The sequence below is a fragment of the Penicillium cataractarum genome (genome assembly GCF_028827025.1).
Source record: "Penicillium cataractarum strain IBT 29864 chromosome Unknown utg000001l, whole genome shotgun sequence".
Classification (NCBI taxonomy): Eukaryota; Fungi; Ascomycota; class Eurotiomycetes; order Eurotiales; family Aspergillaceae; genus Penicillium; species Penicillium cataractarum.
This window is the reverse complement of record NW_026622737.1, coordinates 1,252,492-1,266,578: the sequence shown is the minus strand read 5'-3', so window position 1 is coordinate 1,266,578 and position 14,087 is coordinate 1,252,492. Positions and strand designations below refer to the sequence as shown.

Genomic DNA, 14,087 nt, shown 5'->3' with positions numbered 1-14,087 from the left:
CCACTGTGGATGAGTCATCACTCACATGATTGGCCCAACCATCGAATGGTCATCTGGAAGCTCTCCACGCGGCCGTGTGCTACCCTGCGGTCTGCATCGTCCTTTGTACAATTCTCAGCTGATGGGCAGATGATCCAAGGATCCGGGGTTGTCATATCTTTCTCCTCGTTGAACCCCGCAATGTGAAGTGGGAGTCGCCGAGCACCACTTTGCCTTGTACTTAAAAACCCCCCTCTCTGCGAGCTTGGACGTTTTGCCGTTTTTTGTGTTTTAGACCGACGCGGATCATCGAAGAAACATGGCGGGCGATAAGAAAGACCCCGACCAGCCCGAGCCCTCTCGAGTATCGGGTACACCAGGCAGCGACTATGCCTCTGCATCGCCAATACCTCCTATGCGATCAACGGTTTCCGTTCGGAGAGGTTACGGTAAGCTTGACGATTTCGTGTAACCCCAAAGCCAAAAAGGAACGTTTCGTGCTGACCTGGGTCTGGGGAAAATCAGGAACCCTGGATGCGCAGTCCGTCGATTCGTCGTCTGAGATACGTCACGACGAAACCATCCAGGACGATAACTCGAGCCGCGCGTTTACCTCCTCGTCTGCCGTACCTGATCGGCCTCGAAAGCCTTCGGTCACCCGTCGCATGTCTTCGAAACGACAAGTGCCCCACAAGGGCCAGGAATTCTCCACTGACGATGATGTCAAAGAAGTTGAGGAGGACTTTGCCCTACACAAGGCTTCGTCCACCCAGCAGCTGTCTCCAAGGATTCGTCCTATGCGGGGTCCGAGCTCCACGTTGCGCCGCCATGTCAGTGCTCGTGCCGTCCCGTTGATCAGAGGCGAATCAGACAATCTGAGTGTGGATGATACCGTCTTGCCAAAGGTCAACTTGGACGTAGTGGAAGACGCCTCATCGATCAGACAGTCTGACGGCGGCAGTGACATTGGAAGTGAAGATGAAACCCCTGTATCCGAGGAGGATGAAGAGGTGACCAGTGATGCCGAGAGCTTTACGCTCAAGGATCGCCAGCAAGCGATCAACGAGACTCATCCTTTCGGTATTAGGATCTGGAAGCCCGCTCTGTACAAGAAGAGTCGCTCGGTAGAGAAGACTGCCGAGGGCGATATTCACTCGTCTCCTGGGGGTCGCGTTAGCCCCATGCTCTTTTTGACAAACTTGCTATGGTCAGTACTTTTTGGATGGTGGTTGGCTTTGGCTGCCTTGCTGGCTGCGATCGCATGTTTCTTCTGTGCTTTCTCGTCCAGCGCCGTCGCGTATGGAAGGGTCTTTGCAGGACTCTCACGCTACTTGCTCTATCCGTTCGGCTCCTTTGTTCTTCTAAGAACCGATGATAATTATGCGGAAGAAGATGAGGGTGAAGGCCGCAGCATCAGCGAGTATGAACAATGGCAGAACGGTGACTTGGAACATGGCCGGCTCTTCTTCGGACCTCGCAGAGACCGATCTCTCGTCGGACGGCGGCGCAACAGCGTTGATTCTGCTGGAGAGCAGGACAGTCTCCTCGGTCGGCCCCAGCGTGGACAAGGCGAGGATTCACAATTCAGCCCTTCCAAACGTCGACTATTCGGTCGTGGTGAATGGACCCTTGGCCGAGTTGTGTTCTTTGTGTTTTTCTACTTCCTGGTGGGACCCTTGATGCTCATGGTCTCCCTGATCTGCTGGTTGCTTGTCTTCTGGATCCCAATGGGCCGAGTTACCACCATCTTAGTGAGCCATCTGCGACGCCATCCTCTAGCCTTGTCATTCCACTCCGATACCTCCTATTCCCGACTTGCTACGGGTTCTTCATCGTCGTCCATCCTTTTGTGCACCTATCGCGCGGCTGGAACGAGATACTGGAAATACACCATCGATGGTACCAACATCTTCTTCATCAACTTGCTAGCTCTCGTCGCCTTCGTCATTTTCGACTACTTCGTGCTGGACACGTTCCTTGGTATTGAGTCCTGGCTGACTCACCCTGGGCTGATCTTTACCCTCTCCCTATTCTCCATCATTCCTCTGGCCTACTTCATCGGCCAAGCTGTGGCATCCATCTCGGCCCAGTCGTCGATGGGTTTGGGTGCCGCAATCAATGCCTTCTTCTCCACCATTGTAGAAGTCTATCTCTATTGTGTTGCCTTGACCGAAGGCAAAGCCCAGCTTGTGGAAGGAAGTATCATTGGTAGTATCTTCGCAGGTATCCTGTTCTTGCCCGGTCTGTCCATGTGCTTCGGTGCTATCAAGCGCAAGACACAGCGATTCAATGTGAAGTCCGCTGGTGTGACCTCGACCATGCTGTTGTTTGCCGTCATCGCAGCTTTTGGCCCTACTCTTTTCTATCAGGTCTATGGCAGTGTAAGTTTATTGTTCAGTGAAACACCCTTATTATGATTGGGAAAATAAAAAAAACTAACCAGTCACTTAGCACGAGCTCAACTGTCATGCATGCGTTCGAGAGTATGACCCAGAAAGCCGAGACTGCCGTCGATGCTACTTCTCCCAGAGCGCCGCTGTCCATGATGCATTCTTTGAAAAGGCAGTCCAACCATACGCATGGTTCTGTGCCGTTTTCCTGTTCTTGTCATACATCATCGGTCTCTGGTTCACCCTGCGCACCCACGCTGCCTTGATCTGGGCCACTGAGAACGAGGAGAAGGAGAAGAAGGCGGCCCAGCAGCCGATCTCTGATTCATTTACTTTCGAGCCACGGCACCTGCTCTTCCCGCCTGGTGCCGCCGAGGCATCGGGTGCGATCACTAGCCACAAAGACTCCATTCGCGAATCTCAACTCTACAAGCGTATCCTTGGTCAATCACTGAGACAAGTTGGCTTGGAGGATACCAGCGGCGCCAACTGGGACCAGGTGGAAAGTGGCTCTCCGTCGGACAAAAAAGCTAACATCCCTCACCTGGTGCCTCCACGTTTTGGCGGGGATGAAAATTGTAGCGTGTCAAAGGCTATCCATGGTCTATCTGGAGAGGATAATGAGCGGCTTGTGCGTCAAGTCACCGAAGTGGCGGCCACCGCTGCTGCAGTAGCTGCTCGTGATGCGGCCCGTAGTCGCAAGTACTCAACCCAGCAGGGTTCTTCCTCCACCCGCCAAGCTGGTCGTCCTCCGGCAGATCAGCCAAAGCCTCATCCTCCTGGTGAGGACAACGAGGATATTGGCATCGTTGCGGAGCCTGCGCACAGCGGCGGTGGTCACGATGCTCCAAACTGGAGCAAGGCAAAGAGTTCCATCATTTTGCTAGGTGCTACAGTTCTCTATGCCATTATTGCAGAGATTCTGGTCAACACGGTGGATGTGGTGTTGGAAAGTGTGGATATCGATGAAAAGTTCCTCGGTATTACGCTGTTTGCCCTGGTGCCAAACACAACTGAGTTCCTGGTATGAAATTCCTGCTCCTGTCAACACATTACCTGCAGATTGGAGGAGGGGTCACTAACATACTGATAGAACGCCATCTCATTCGCCATGAACGGTAATATCGCTCTGTCCATGGAAATTGGTTCCGCCTATGCCCTTCAGGTGTGCCTGTTGCAAGTACCAGCCGTGGTCCTCTTCAGTGCCCTGTACACCCAATCCATTGATCCCGCCGAGCTCGCCAGCCACTCTTTTAAGTAAGTTTGTCTCAGAATCTCAAACCCCTCCTGCGAATACTGATCCCTAACTCACTCGATAGTCTAATTTTCCCTCAATGGGATATGATCACCGTTATCCTTTGCGTTTTCCTGCTTTCCTACGTCTACGGCGAAGGCAAGAGTAACTACTTCAAAGGATCCGTCCTCGTGCTGACCTATCTGGTCGTCGTGATTGGTTTCTACCTCTCGGGCTACAGCAACATGGACACTCTGGGCGTGGACCGCTTCGACACGCTCGCCCTGGGTGTAAGCCAATCCGAAAAATTCTACACCGTCGGTCGCTCGCGTTCCGGCGCGGCGTTCTAACTTGAACATAAATCGTCCAAACTATCACCCTCGCACTAATGGCTATGGCAATGTCTTGTTTTCTTCAGAAAAGTTCAGCTCAGGACAGCCCGGCTGAACTTATTCTTGCGTATCATAATCTTCTTTGCATAGCGGATTTGAAGTTTGCATTCATGACCTCCCCAATGGCTTTGTTTTCTTTTTCCCCGACTCGTTTTGTTTCTTGGATTTTCTTGTGATTATTGTGTCTTCCCTTTTTGACTTTACTCCTTGCTGGACGGGAGAGAAAATATGGAACTTTTTGCATCGTTTCTATTGCTGCTGATATCGAAAGATTGCCCATTTTTATGGTTTGTTGTTACTTGCTACTTTTGAAATGAACATACACATTCGCTAGACTTGATACTACTTTTTGTCGTTCTTGGTCGTAATGTGAGTCAATGCGCGGTAATGACCGTAGTATTTTGGAACGCTCTTCTTGTAGTCATTATGTAGTTCGTGTACTTTTTTCAACTCTTTGAATGATCGTCGCGGAGCGTTAGTCGTAATCCGAACGCAGTATAGCCTTTCCCTGCTTAGGCAGATCCCCAGTCGCCAACGGCCTCATCGACCATCTGGCGGTACTTCTGCTGCCCAAAGCACTGTTCCAGGAACACCTTATATTTGGCCTCCAGCAGTGCCTTCTCCTTGGGATCATCCGTTGGCATCACCTTCTTACCAGGTTTGCTCATACGGTCCATAATATCCCAGAGATTCTCCGTGCGGCCCTCCGAGTCCGAGCTCGCAGCTTTGGCACCGAGCATAGCAGCACCATGGCACACGGCCGCATGGATGTATCTCGGAATGACGACGGGCATATCGCACGCCGAGGCAATAAGCCGTACCAGAATATCATTCTGACACTGCGAGCCAGACATGAAGATCGAGGTGATATTGTGTCCGGCCTTGTTCATCGTTTCCACGATTTGCTTCGTCTGCAGTGCGATAAACTCCAGTGTGCCGTAGTAGTACGTTGCCAGTCCGTCGACGCTCTTGTCGCTGGTTAACCCGAAGATGGAACCTGTCATGTTCGGGTCTGCAATGGGTGATCTGTTGCCCCAGAGATCACCGTAGAAGAAAAAGTGGCGGCCGAGATAGGACACGCACGGTGCTTGTTGGTCCTGTGCCATCTCCTTGAGATGCTCATTTAGATATTCGTAGATGTTGGTGTGGTACGACTCTGCGATGGAGTGGGCTTGGTTGAATGCTGGGTGTGTTTCGATTACGTGCTTGAGTAGTTCGCCCGTTGCGGACTGCCCGCCCTCTGCCATCCAGAAGCCCGGTAGGATGGTGTCCTTGTACGGACCCCAGACGCCGTTCACAAATACTGGGCCTGGCGACATTGCGAGGTGGCAGGTTGACGTTCCAGCTACCGCCGCTAGTCGAGAGAATGCTTGTGCCTTGTCGTTCTTGGCCACTTCATCACTCAGCTGGCCTGCACCCAGGTTGACCTTGGCTCCAACGGTGCCAATCCAGCCGGCATATGCGTCGATCACACCACTGCCAATGGCGATACCTGCTGGCAAGCCTAGCTCGGCAGCGGCCTTTTCACAAAGAGTACCGACCAGTTCTCCGGCACTCAGATAATCACCGTTCTAGAGAAAATAAGAGTCAGCGAATGGGTACATACTTATTTTTCTGGTATTAGGCTCACCACCCCGTTGACGCCGCCCATGCGCTTAAAGTTATCCTCCGTCAAATCACTCAATCCAATCTCGTTCAAGAAATCTTCCTGCCATCCCTTGACACTACCGTCCACACCGACAGGAACGTAGCCCTGCTTGCAGACGACACTGCAGAAGCTCCGCTTCTCATTGCCCGTAGCAATGTGTGTCAGGGCGTCGCTCAAGTCGTAGAATTTACATTTGTCGAAGAGCTCCTTGGGCATGTTGTTCTTCAACCAGAGTACTTTGGGGATTTCCATCTCGATGGACATCTTCCCGCCGACATAGCGGAGTAGATTATGGTTAGTCGCGTTGATCTTGGCCGCCTCCTCGACGGGACGGTGGTCCAACCACAGGATCACATTGCGGTCTGAGTCGAAGTTTGGCCCGGTCACCGAGACGGGCTCATCGGTCTCATTGTCAAAGACTGATAGCGAGCAAGTAGCATCGAATCCAATACCGCGGACGGTCTCGGGACTGATGTTATGCTGGCTGATGGCCCGTTGCACGGCAATGCAAATGCATCGCCAGATGTCGGAGGTGGATTGTTCCTGGGCTCGCGAGTCAGTCGATTGTTGTTTAGGCCTGGTCGTCGAGAGTCTGGAGATGTCCTACGTAGTAACCATGCTCCGGCTGCCAGAGCCCGATATTCTCAGAGGCCAGGCCCACGATGTCGCCCTTGGCATCAATGATACAGGCTCGGGCACTGCCAGTTCCGACGTCAATGCCGATGAAATGGTCCAAATGCACCTGGAGATCCTCGCGGGGGTCGCTCGAAGCTTGGCGGGAGCTCTGGCGAGAGGGACGACGGTAGGGCAGCGAGGCCATGGTGTCGTCAAAGGTGGGTCAGGGTATACTTCGGATGATGAGGGGCGGTGGAGAGTAGAAGTGTATGCTCTGTAGTATGCGATCAGAGATCAGATCGACACCGGATTTCTGGGGGTGAGAAGATGCCTACTGTATTGATCGTGCGAGAAGAGGCGAAGTGAAGAGAATTGAGGAGAAAGAAAATGGGCGGGAGGAGGTTTTGTTTCTTTTTTTGTAATGAGGGGAATAATCAGTTGAATTTGTTAGTCACTGCGTCAGTCCAGTCCAGTTTGGTCCCCGTCTCGAGTCCACAGCTTGGCCCTCTATACTGCACTCAATCTCTAAACTGTACCTCTCTATTATCCGAAACTTGATTGTTGCGGTACTAAGGAGAATAATGGGCTACATACATTACCATGTCTAGATACTCCTTATCATCTCTTAAATATAATTCCAGTGTACTATAGGCAGGGCCCAGGTTCAGAATATGTCTGCACTTGTGGTACCTTTCGCCGTACAGTCCATATATACACCCGTATCAATGTACAAGCTTGATCATTCTATCTATCCTATTATAGGATCTAAGGGCTAAATTATGGTATTATGGTGTATTATAATTCTCTGATATGTTTACTACAATACATCAGATAATTAGGTAAGTTGAGAACTATGAGCTAAAGTCGGGTTATTGTCTGTAATAGACACTGAGTAATAGTAAATAATTTTGTAGAAGCTAGGCACTAAAGAGCTGTTCTTACAAAACCCTGCCTCTAACTACACACTGTAAATACCGTAAAGAATGACCACGAGGCCCTAGCTCTATAGGATAATGAGATCGAATCAAAATAGGCGGAGCAGAGCTGGCCGGGTAAGGTTCACGCATGACGAGAGGCGAAAACAAGTAGAGGTGCATAAAAGTGGCAAAGTAGCATGCAAGGATGAGAGATACATATCATATTTAGCAATTGACCTACTGAAAGCATCCAGGAGCTATCAATTAATACATACTTTGTATAGTAGCTAGGATAGAATACCTATCGGTACAGTTAAGATAGCTGCTCGTCGGTATTTAACCGGCGATGGAGCTAACCTCGACAAGCTGTCTACCTAATTACCCGTGTACGTGGACATGGCACCCCAATGAAACTTGTAAATATATTGGATTACTTATCATATACATATACATAGATTATATATGTATGTATATACTACTCGATTAGTCCAAAATACTTCGTTGTACTCCGCAGTTAACAATGACGGAGCAAAGCACGGGCCGAGAACGAACCTCCAAAAAACACGGAGATCACCTTCCCATCTCCACCTCCACTCCTCCTCATCCGCCACCTCCCTCAACCACAACCCTCCAAACAATGCATCTCCCCTCCCTCCTCGGAGCAATCACGCTCCTAATCGCCTCAACCTGGGCCGACTCCCTCCCCTCCTCAACAGAAATCTTCTACTGGCCCGTCGGCGCCACTCAACCCTCCGTCCTCGCCCGCGTCGCCTACGATCCAACCTCCCTAAAATCCAACGTCCTAGCCTACAACCCACCCAAACCCAATCAAGCCGATGACCTCGTCCGTCTAGGACTCTACACCGCGACCCCGACGAACCCGAAACAATGGACGGGAAGCTTGGTCTCGCTTTCGTCGCTGGCGGGCGCGGAGCATCCGCCCACGTTGCGCCTTCATTTGGGTCCGGCGAGTGAGGTTTATCATGTGTCGCTGGCGGCATTCGAGCCTGTTTCTGCGAAGACTGGTGAGCCGAGTGTGGAGCTTGTTGCGAGTGAGACTGGGGCGCAGCCGCATTTGAATCGGCCGGTCGTCGTGGGTCCTGATGGTGGGAATGCGGAGGAGGTTCCTGAGAAGACTCTGTTTCAAAAGTAAGTGATATACCGTGGTCAATTTCAGGGATTATGATTTGGGTTACATTGGCTAACTTCTTGCTCGCTTTAGGTACTGGTGGGTGCTTCTGATCATGGTGTTCTTGACGATGTCGGGTGGTGGTGGAGAGGGACAATAGACGCGATTATAGTCTACGATTAATCAATGACCCATTTCGATTTCAATCTCAAATTCCTCAATGCAATTGCTTGGGGGAGGCAATTGCTTACATCCCTTCCAATGAGCTAACTATCAATAAAACCAAGCCAAATGAAAACGCTATGCATGTGGTATCGGGCAAACTAGGTTACGCTCCCCAAATTCAGCCTGCAAATCCCAGGCTCAAATGCAAAAGAAAAGCAAAAGAAAAGACGCCCTGATTCCATGCATTGCGTATAAGGACCATATCGATTCTTCCTATGGTGGTGAGCTCCTGCTCACAAAGTTCGACGCTCGACGACCTTTACACCTCCGCCGGAGGGCCGGATGTCGAGGAGTATCAGTCCACAATCAGTTATTACAGCGAGTTCATGCTCATTCTCCGTGAACTTCATCTGCAAGCAGACCGCATTCAGCTGGATTGCCGCAGGTCGTAGCTCTGTTAATCCGGCAGAGTTAGTCCACGACTCAGGGTAATAACCATCTTCCTCGTCAACCAGTACTCGCGGCTCTAGCGCCCAAACAGTCACTGTCTTCCAACTAGCAATTGCAATTCGAGTGCCTAGTGGAGAGGCTGCGATAAGAGAGCCTTCGCTAGTGTTAGACTCTTCATACCCGCCTAGCTGAGCCACCGCGGTCCAGTGGTCGAAGCGCCGTCCTCGATCGAGGTTCATGACGTGGTCGCATCGGAAAGCCTGGGGGTTAGACTCGGATTTCAAGAGACAGGCCACTGTCCAGTGCTCAACCCGGTGTGTGGCAATGCCTACTGTCAGGTACTGCCAGTGGCAAGTGCCGGGCACGGGGCTGTCAGTGCCATTGCGGTGCGTTGCGAAGAAGGGAATGCCAATTGCGAACTGCAGCATCAACAAGGGAGAGTATGGTACCAGGCAGCTATTATTTCGCACTGCTGGTTCGGGTATTCCAGGGATTGAATGGAGCTTTTGAAACGAGCTGAACAGAGTGTGCGCTCTGTAGTGGTGCAACATTTGGAATCCCCGGTCATTGAAGACCAGTTTGGCGGTTGGGCCCTTTCCTATGAGAGCAGCATCGCTAGATCTACCGTCGTTCATCTCAGTGAGAGCGTAGCAGTCGTACGAGGAGCCTAATGTATGTCAGGAAGGATCGCTTCTGTCAAGGCCAAGGGGTTGAACTATACAGATGATATTGGACACCGTCTGTGGTTGGCCCGAAGCCTCATGTTCACCGTTATTCTCTTCCTCCTGCTCGATTTCTTCGTCCTCGTCGTCCACCTCTTCGTCTTCATCATCGTCCTCGTCCTCATTCTCATCATCATCCTCATCGTCCTCGTCCTCGTCCTCGTCTTCATCAGGATCCTCCATCAGGTAGATAAGGACATGATGATCTTGAGCTCGTTGACGATGTTGCCAAGAAATTGCAAACTTCTCGTCACGGTGGGCAGCAATGGCAATTGGATCATATTCCTGTTCGTCGTGGAAGTCATAGAGTCTCACGGCGTCCGTGGGGGAATCAAAGCTATAGTAGGCCAAGAAGACACTACCCTGCGGGTATGACTGCATTGCCTGCTGGACGAATGGGTGCGTGGTATCCAGCTGCTTATCCGCGAATGGCTGGAAACGATGCAACACGTACGCTCCACTGCTGTTGAAGGCAGTGCGAAGCACTTGGATGGTTCCGAACTGTTTGGCGGGGGACTCCAGGCGGCGTCGAAGACTGACGGTTCCAGCTCGGATATCCACAAAGTAGACTGTCTCATCACCCTGGAAAGCGAGAAGAGCTCTGTTTCGCAGCACTGGAGCTTCCAGAGAGGAAGCTCTGGTGTCGAGCTTTTTCCCTTGGAAATCGATGAGTTTCCGGTTTGTGAAATGCTCGGAACCAAAGAGCTCTTGGTGAGAGTGTTTCTTCAATAGCTTGACGAGGTCTTGGATTGGGAGCGTGTCGATGTCGTCTGTGCAGCCTGGGGTTTGGTGTAATTGGTGAAGAACGAGCTCGCGGCTCTTGGTGGCCATCTCGTAAATACTGCGACAAGAGAGCGCTAGCTGTAGATACGTGGGGGTGTCACAGCTCCGGAGAATGAGCTGGACCAGCTCGGTCGGTAGATTGAGGAGCATCTTGTTGGGTTTGAGATGGTGCCCAAGCGATGGGGATTAGTAGAGGAGATGCTGAAGGGAAGAAAGAAATCAGCGAAAGATGGGTGGATGTGTGGAGGAGGATTTATAGAGTCGGGAAGCCGCACGAGCCGCCTTGTTGCCTGGTCCCGCGCAAGCTGAGAAGCTAAACTGAAAGAAAGCCCGCGATCAGAGTTTAGGCAGAGAGAGCCGCAGTGGAGCCGGAGATTCCCTCGTTGGGCCTCGTTTGGGCAGTTTGAGCCTGTTGAGTGAGTTGGAGATTTTCGGTTTTCCTGATCATTGTTTATTTCACTTGCATTTAACTAAAGAGTGGCTGTTTGTCAATGCCCCACTTCAATATATATTCAGGTACGGGAAGGAAAGTTCGTGCTGCCTATATAGCCTACGGTATCTTCCATCTATATTTGATCTCTCTTTGCAGAGTACAAGTTAGTCCCAACTGCACTACAAAGAAAGACATTGACTACGAGAGTATCGAGTACCAAATCGTCACCGAGAAAAAAAAGTCAAAATTCGTTGCTTTGATGCATGTATCCAGCAAATCCTCTTTTCCAGGCCAAACGCCCACAATGCAAATACATAAAAAAAATCAATTGAGCTTCAGAAATAAGAAGAATGGGTATCCGCTATCATCAAGGGGAAAGAGGAGAAGGGAGAGAGGGGGGTCTTTCATCACGTTGGCATTCAATCATCCTCGTCGTCCATCCGGGAGACGAGCCACTCGAGTACACTTTCATAGCAGAGCACGAACTGACTCAGGTTTTGAACCATGCTGGGTCGCTGGGTTCGGAAGTCTTCCACGGTCTTGACGATCAGGTCCAGACTCGGGTTTTCTAAAGCCCCGATGTTAGAAGCCGGGTTGTTCATGCGCTGTCGCTTCAGCATATCAAGGACGCTGTCCACTGTGCAAAAGGTTCCTGTGCGCCCACAGCCTGCGCTACAGTGGACCAGAATCGGCCGCTGGCCCTTCGGCTCGGCATCTTGGTTTCCAAATTTGGAGGTGCTGGTGGCCCGGATGACCTTGTTACATTGTTCAATCAGATTCAACAAATGGGCCGGCTGGGATGTCGTTCCAAAGTCTGGCCAGTAGGGATACTGGAGTTGAGTGATATCTCGTAGAGGTTGGAACGGGAATGCAGTATGGTAGAGACTGAAGTGTCGTACAATGATGACGGGGTTCTCGTTCGACGCGTCCGAACTCTGTGCTTGCTGGCCAGACCGGACAGGGGATTTCACCGTGGGATCAATGGGCCGGTCCTTGGCATTCACATTGACAAATCTCTCTGAGTAGGCCTTGACCTTGAAAGGCCCATAGTCTCCCGACTTCCAGTAGGGATGGCACTTGACCTGGCCTCGCTCGACCTCGGCAGTCAAAGACACGAGCAGCCGGACATCTTGTTCCCACACAACGCGCCAAAAGTCCTGTACACGAGTGTCAGTATTCATCAGAAAGTGAGTAAACGAAGTGCGAAACGACTACTTACATTGAAGGTATCGGGCACTGGAGCCTGCGTGGCGATGTACCGTCGGTTACTGAGCTCAGCCTGGATGTGATTTGCATTCACATAGTCACAGGCCCCCGACGGGATGCCCTCAAGACGGACCCGAGAGTGATCGAATGGATAGATATCGTTATAGCGATTCTTCGTGCCTTTCTCAATCCCTGCAACGCGATACTTCTTGGTAGCACCACCAGTAGACGCCGAATTTCCGTCGTACGTCAACGCCTGCTTCATCCGTTCTAGTTCCTTCTTCTCTAGATCCAAGAACTTTTCAGAGACAAGCTGCCCTTGATCCTTGACCTCCGATGCATCTCGTAACCATGAGGGGAGCTCCCGTCGTTGCGTTTCCGTCATGCCATCTGGTAGCTTCAAAGGTATTTGTCCGACTCCTCCCATGAGATCCATATTCTGTCGAATGTTGCCAAAGAAAGGATTGACGGCGGACGAGGAATCGGGCAGAGCACAACCCCCGACGACCGGAGCGATAGACTGTAGATCGATGCTCATCGGTGAGCGCTTCTTCCTCGGAGACGGCCCTGCCGTCTGTGCCTGTGGTCGGTGAACGAATTGCGGAAACTGGCTCGAGAGTGCCTTGAACCCTCCCTGCAAGATCAAGCCCTCCCCTTCCCAGTTTTCGGCCTGAAATTTGGTAATGACATGCATCAAGGGAACGGTATCCTTGACTTCCGATGTGGCAGAGTCGTAGACGATAATCATGGCACACTCTCGCCATCGAGCAAAGTTGCGTTTATCATTATCACTAGTGAAAGTATTCTCGAGTTTCTGGGTGTCGAACGAGCGACGTTTGAGAAGAGTGGTAGGGATGCATAGGTTCAAAGAGCCAGTGATGTTGGACTGCGAGAAATGGGCATATGGTCGAACGTCTAAAAGCAGCACTTTCTGTGCCTTGGACTTGATTAGCTCAGCGCAACGCTCAGTCGTGATCCAACGAGATGATATGGATGCTCCGTCATCTAAGGGTAAAAAGGTTAGCAAGTCAAGGTCTGTTGTGAGGAGATCAGCATGGACTGTCGAAAGGGGACTTGCCTCGTGAAGGAGCCCCTGGATTCTGTCCAGGCTTGATGCAATTGCCACTCTGGGGTCCCTGCATCCGGTTGTTTGCGTGCCCACTCATCGTTGGTGGATGTGACGTTCTCGTCCATGTTCGGGTAACTTGTGAGTCTCCGTTTGAAGAGACATTCTGTAGAGCCGACTCGCGCCGACCTTTATCAACTTCCGATTCGGTTCTCAAGAGGTTGGACAGACCCTCTGATACCGACTCCTGTGAGAGCAGTTGAAGTTTGGGGCTTGGTAACGAGGACTGGAATGATGTCCAGTTCTTTTGCGTGTGCGGTCCAGGATTCGACGTAGGAGGATTACTGGAGTTTTCCACCATAATCCCAAAGTAGTTGGGGCTGGGTCGTTCTGAGCTCGAGTGCATGTTCGCCTGTGACGGTGACAAGCTAGGATGAAAAGGTTGGCTGGCTCTGCCTTGAGCACTCTGCACCCACGGCGAGGAGGGCGATCGCCCTGGACCGGTCATGATGATGACGGTCTGTTTGACTCCCGCCGAGTTGGATGAAGGTGGTGGTATCGGAAAAAAAGCAACGATCTTTTTCACAATACCATGAACTCGACTCTTATGCAATGCAATTGTGTTGAATAGATCGCCAGGAATTCAGGGATCTTCGACTTGAGACCTGTCACCAAGATCTGGCAATCTTGAGGTCTAGAGAGACGAGAGACAGCACATCGACTGTAGAGTTCCCCAAAGTGACTGACGTAGAAGGAATCCAACAGTCAGAGGGGGGGCAGAGGCGAAAAGGGGGATGGTCCAGCCCAAGGGTAGAGTGTAACAAACCAATGAAAAGGTCGAGCTTCACCTGGAGGAGGGGAGTGCATCAGAAGGATCGGTGTTCATTCCATGATTAATAAGATTATTAAGGCGGGCTTCCAGCCTTCCAGAAGAAAAAAAGGGCTATGACGTTATTGT

General features: G+C 51.2%; 5 protein-coding genes across 5 annotated transcripts; 2 read left to right on the top strand and 3 right to left on the bottom strand.

Annotated features, from left to right (window-relative positions):
- Positions 1-298: 298 nt before the first annotated feature.
- N7496_000402 (calcium/hydrogen antiporter) lies at positions 299-3,953 on the top strand (the record flags this gene model as incomplete). The annotated part of the gene is made up of 5 exons (XM_056693333.1): positions 299-428; positions 505-2,360; positions 2,431-3,393; positions 3,463-3,626; positions 3,689-3,953. The coding sequence occupies 5 exons, from the start codon at positions 299-301 to the stop codon at positions 3,951-3,953; spliced, it is 3,378 nt and encodes a 1,125-aa protein (XP_056560062.1).
- Positions 3,954-4,507: 554 nt separating this feature from the next.
- N7496_000401 (FGGY-family carbohydrate kinase) lies at positions 4,508-6,463 on the bottom strand (the record flags this gene model as incomplete). Its single annotated transcript, XM_056693332.1, has 3 exons — positions 4,508-5,566; positions 5,626-6,186; positions 6,251-6,463. The coding sequence occupies 3 exons, from the start codon at positions 6,461-6,463 to the stop codon at positions 4,508-4,510; spliced, it is 1,833 nt and encodes a 610-aa protein (XP_056560061.1).
- Positions 6,464-7,812: 1,349 nt separating this feature from the next.
- On the top strand, positions 7,813-8,464 carry N7496_000400 (uncharacterized protein; the record flags this gene model as incomplete). The annotated part of the gene is made up of 2 exons (XM_056693331.1): positions 7,813-8,324; positions 8,398-8,464. 2 exons carry the CDS (start codon positions 7,813-7,815, stop codon positions 8,462-8,464), a joined length of 579 nt encoding a protein of 192 aa, XP_056560060.1.
- Positions 8,465-8,762: 298 nt separating this feature from the next.
- N7496_000399 (F-box domain protein) lies at positions 8,763-10,574 on the bottom strand (the record flags this gene model as incomplete). The annotated part of the gene is made up of 2 exons (XM_056693330.1): positions 8,763-9,586; positions 9,641-10,574. 2 exons carry the CDS (start codon positions 10,572-10,574, stop codon positions 8,763-8,765), a joined length of 1,758 nt encoding a protein of 585 aa, XP_056560059.1.
- Positions 10,575-11,276: 702 nt separating this feature from the next.
- Positions 11,277-13,637, bottom strand: ptpA (uncharacterized protein; the record flags this gene model as incomplete). The annotated part of the gene is made up of 3 exons (XM_056693329.1): positions 11,277-12,014; positions 12,077-13,068; positions 13,124-13,637. The coding sequence occupies 3 exons, from the start codon at positions 13,635-13,637 to the stop codon at positions 11,277-11,279; spliced, it is 2,244 nt and encodes a 747-aa protein (XP_056560058.1).
- Positions 13,638-14,087: the final 450 nt, after the last annotated feature.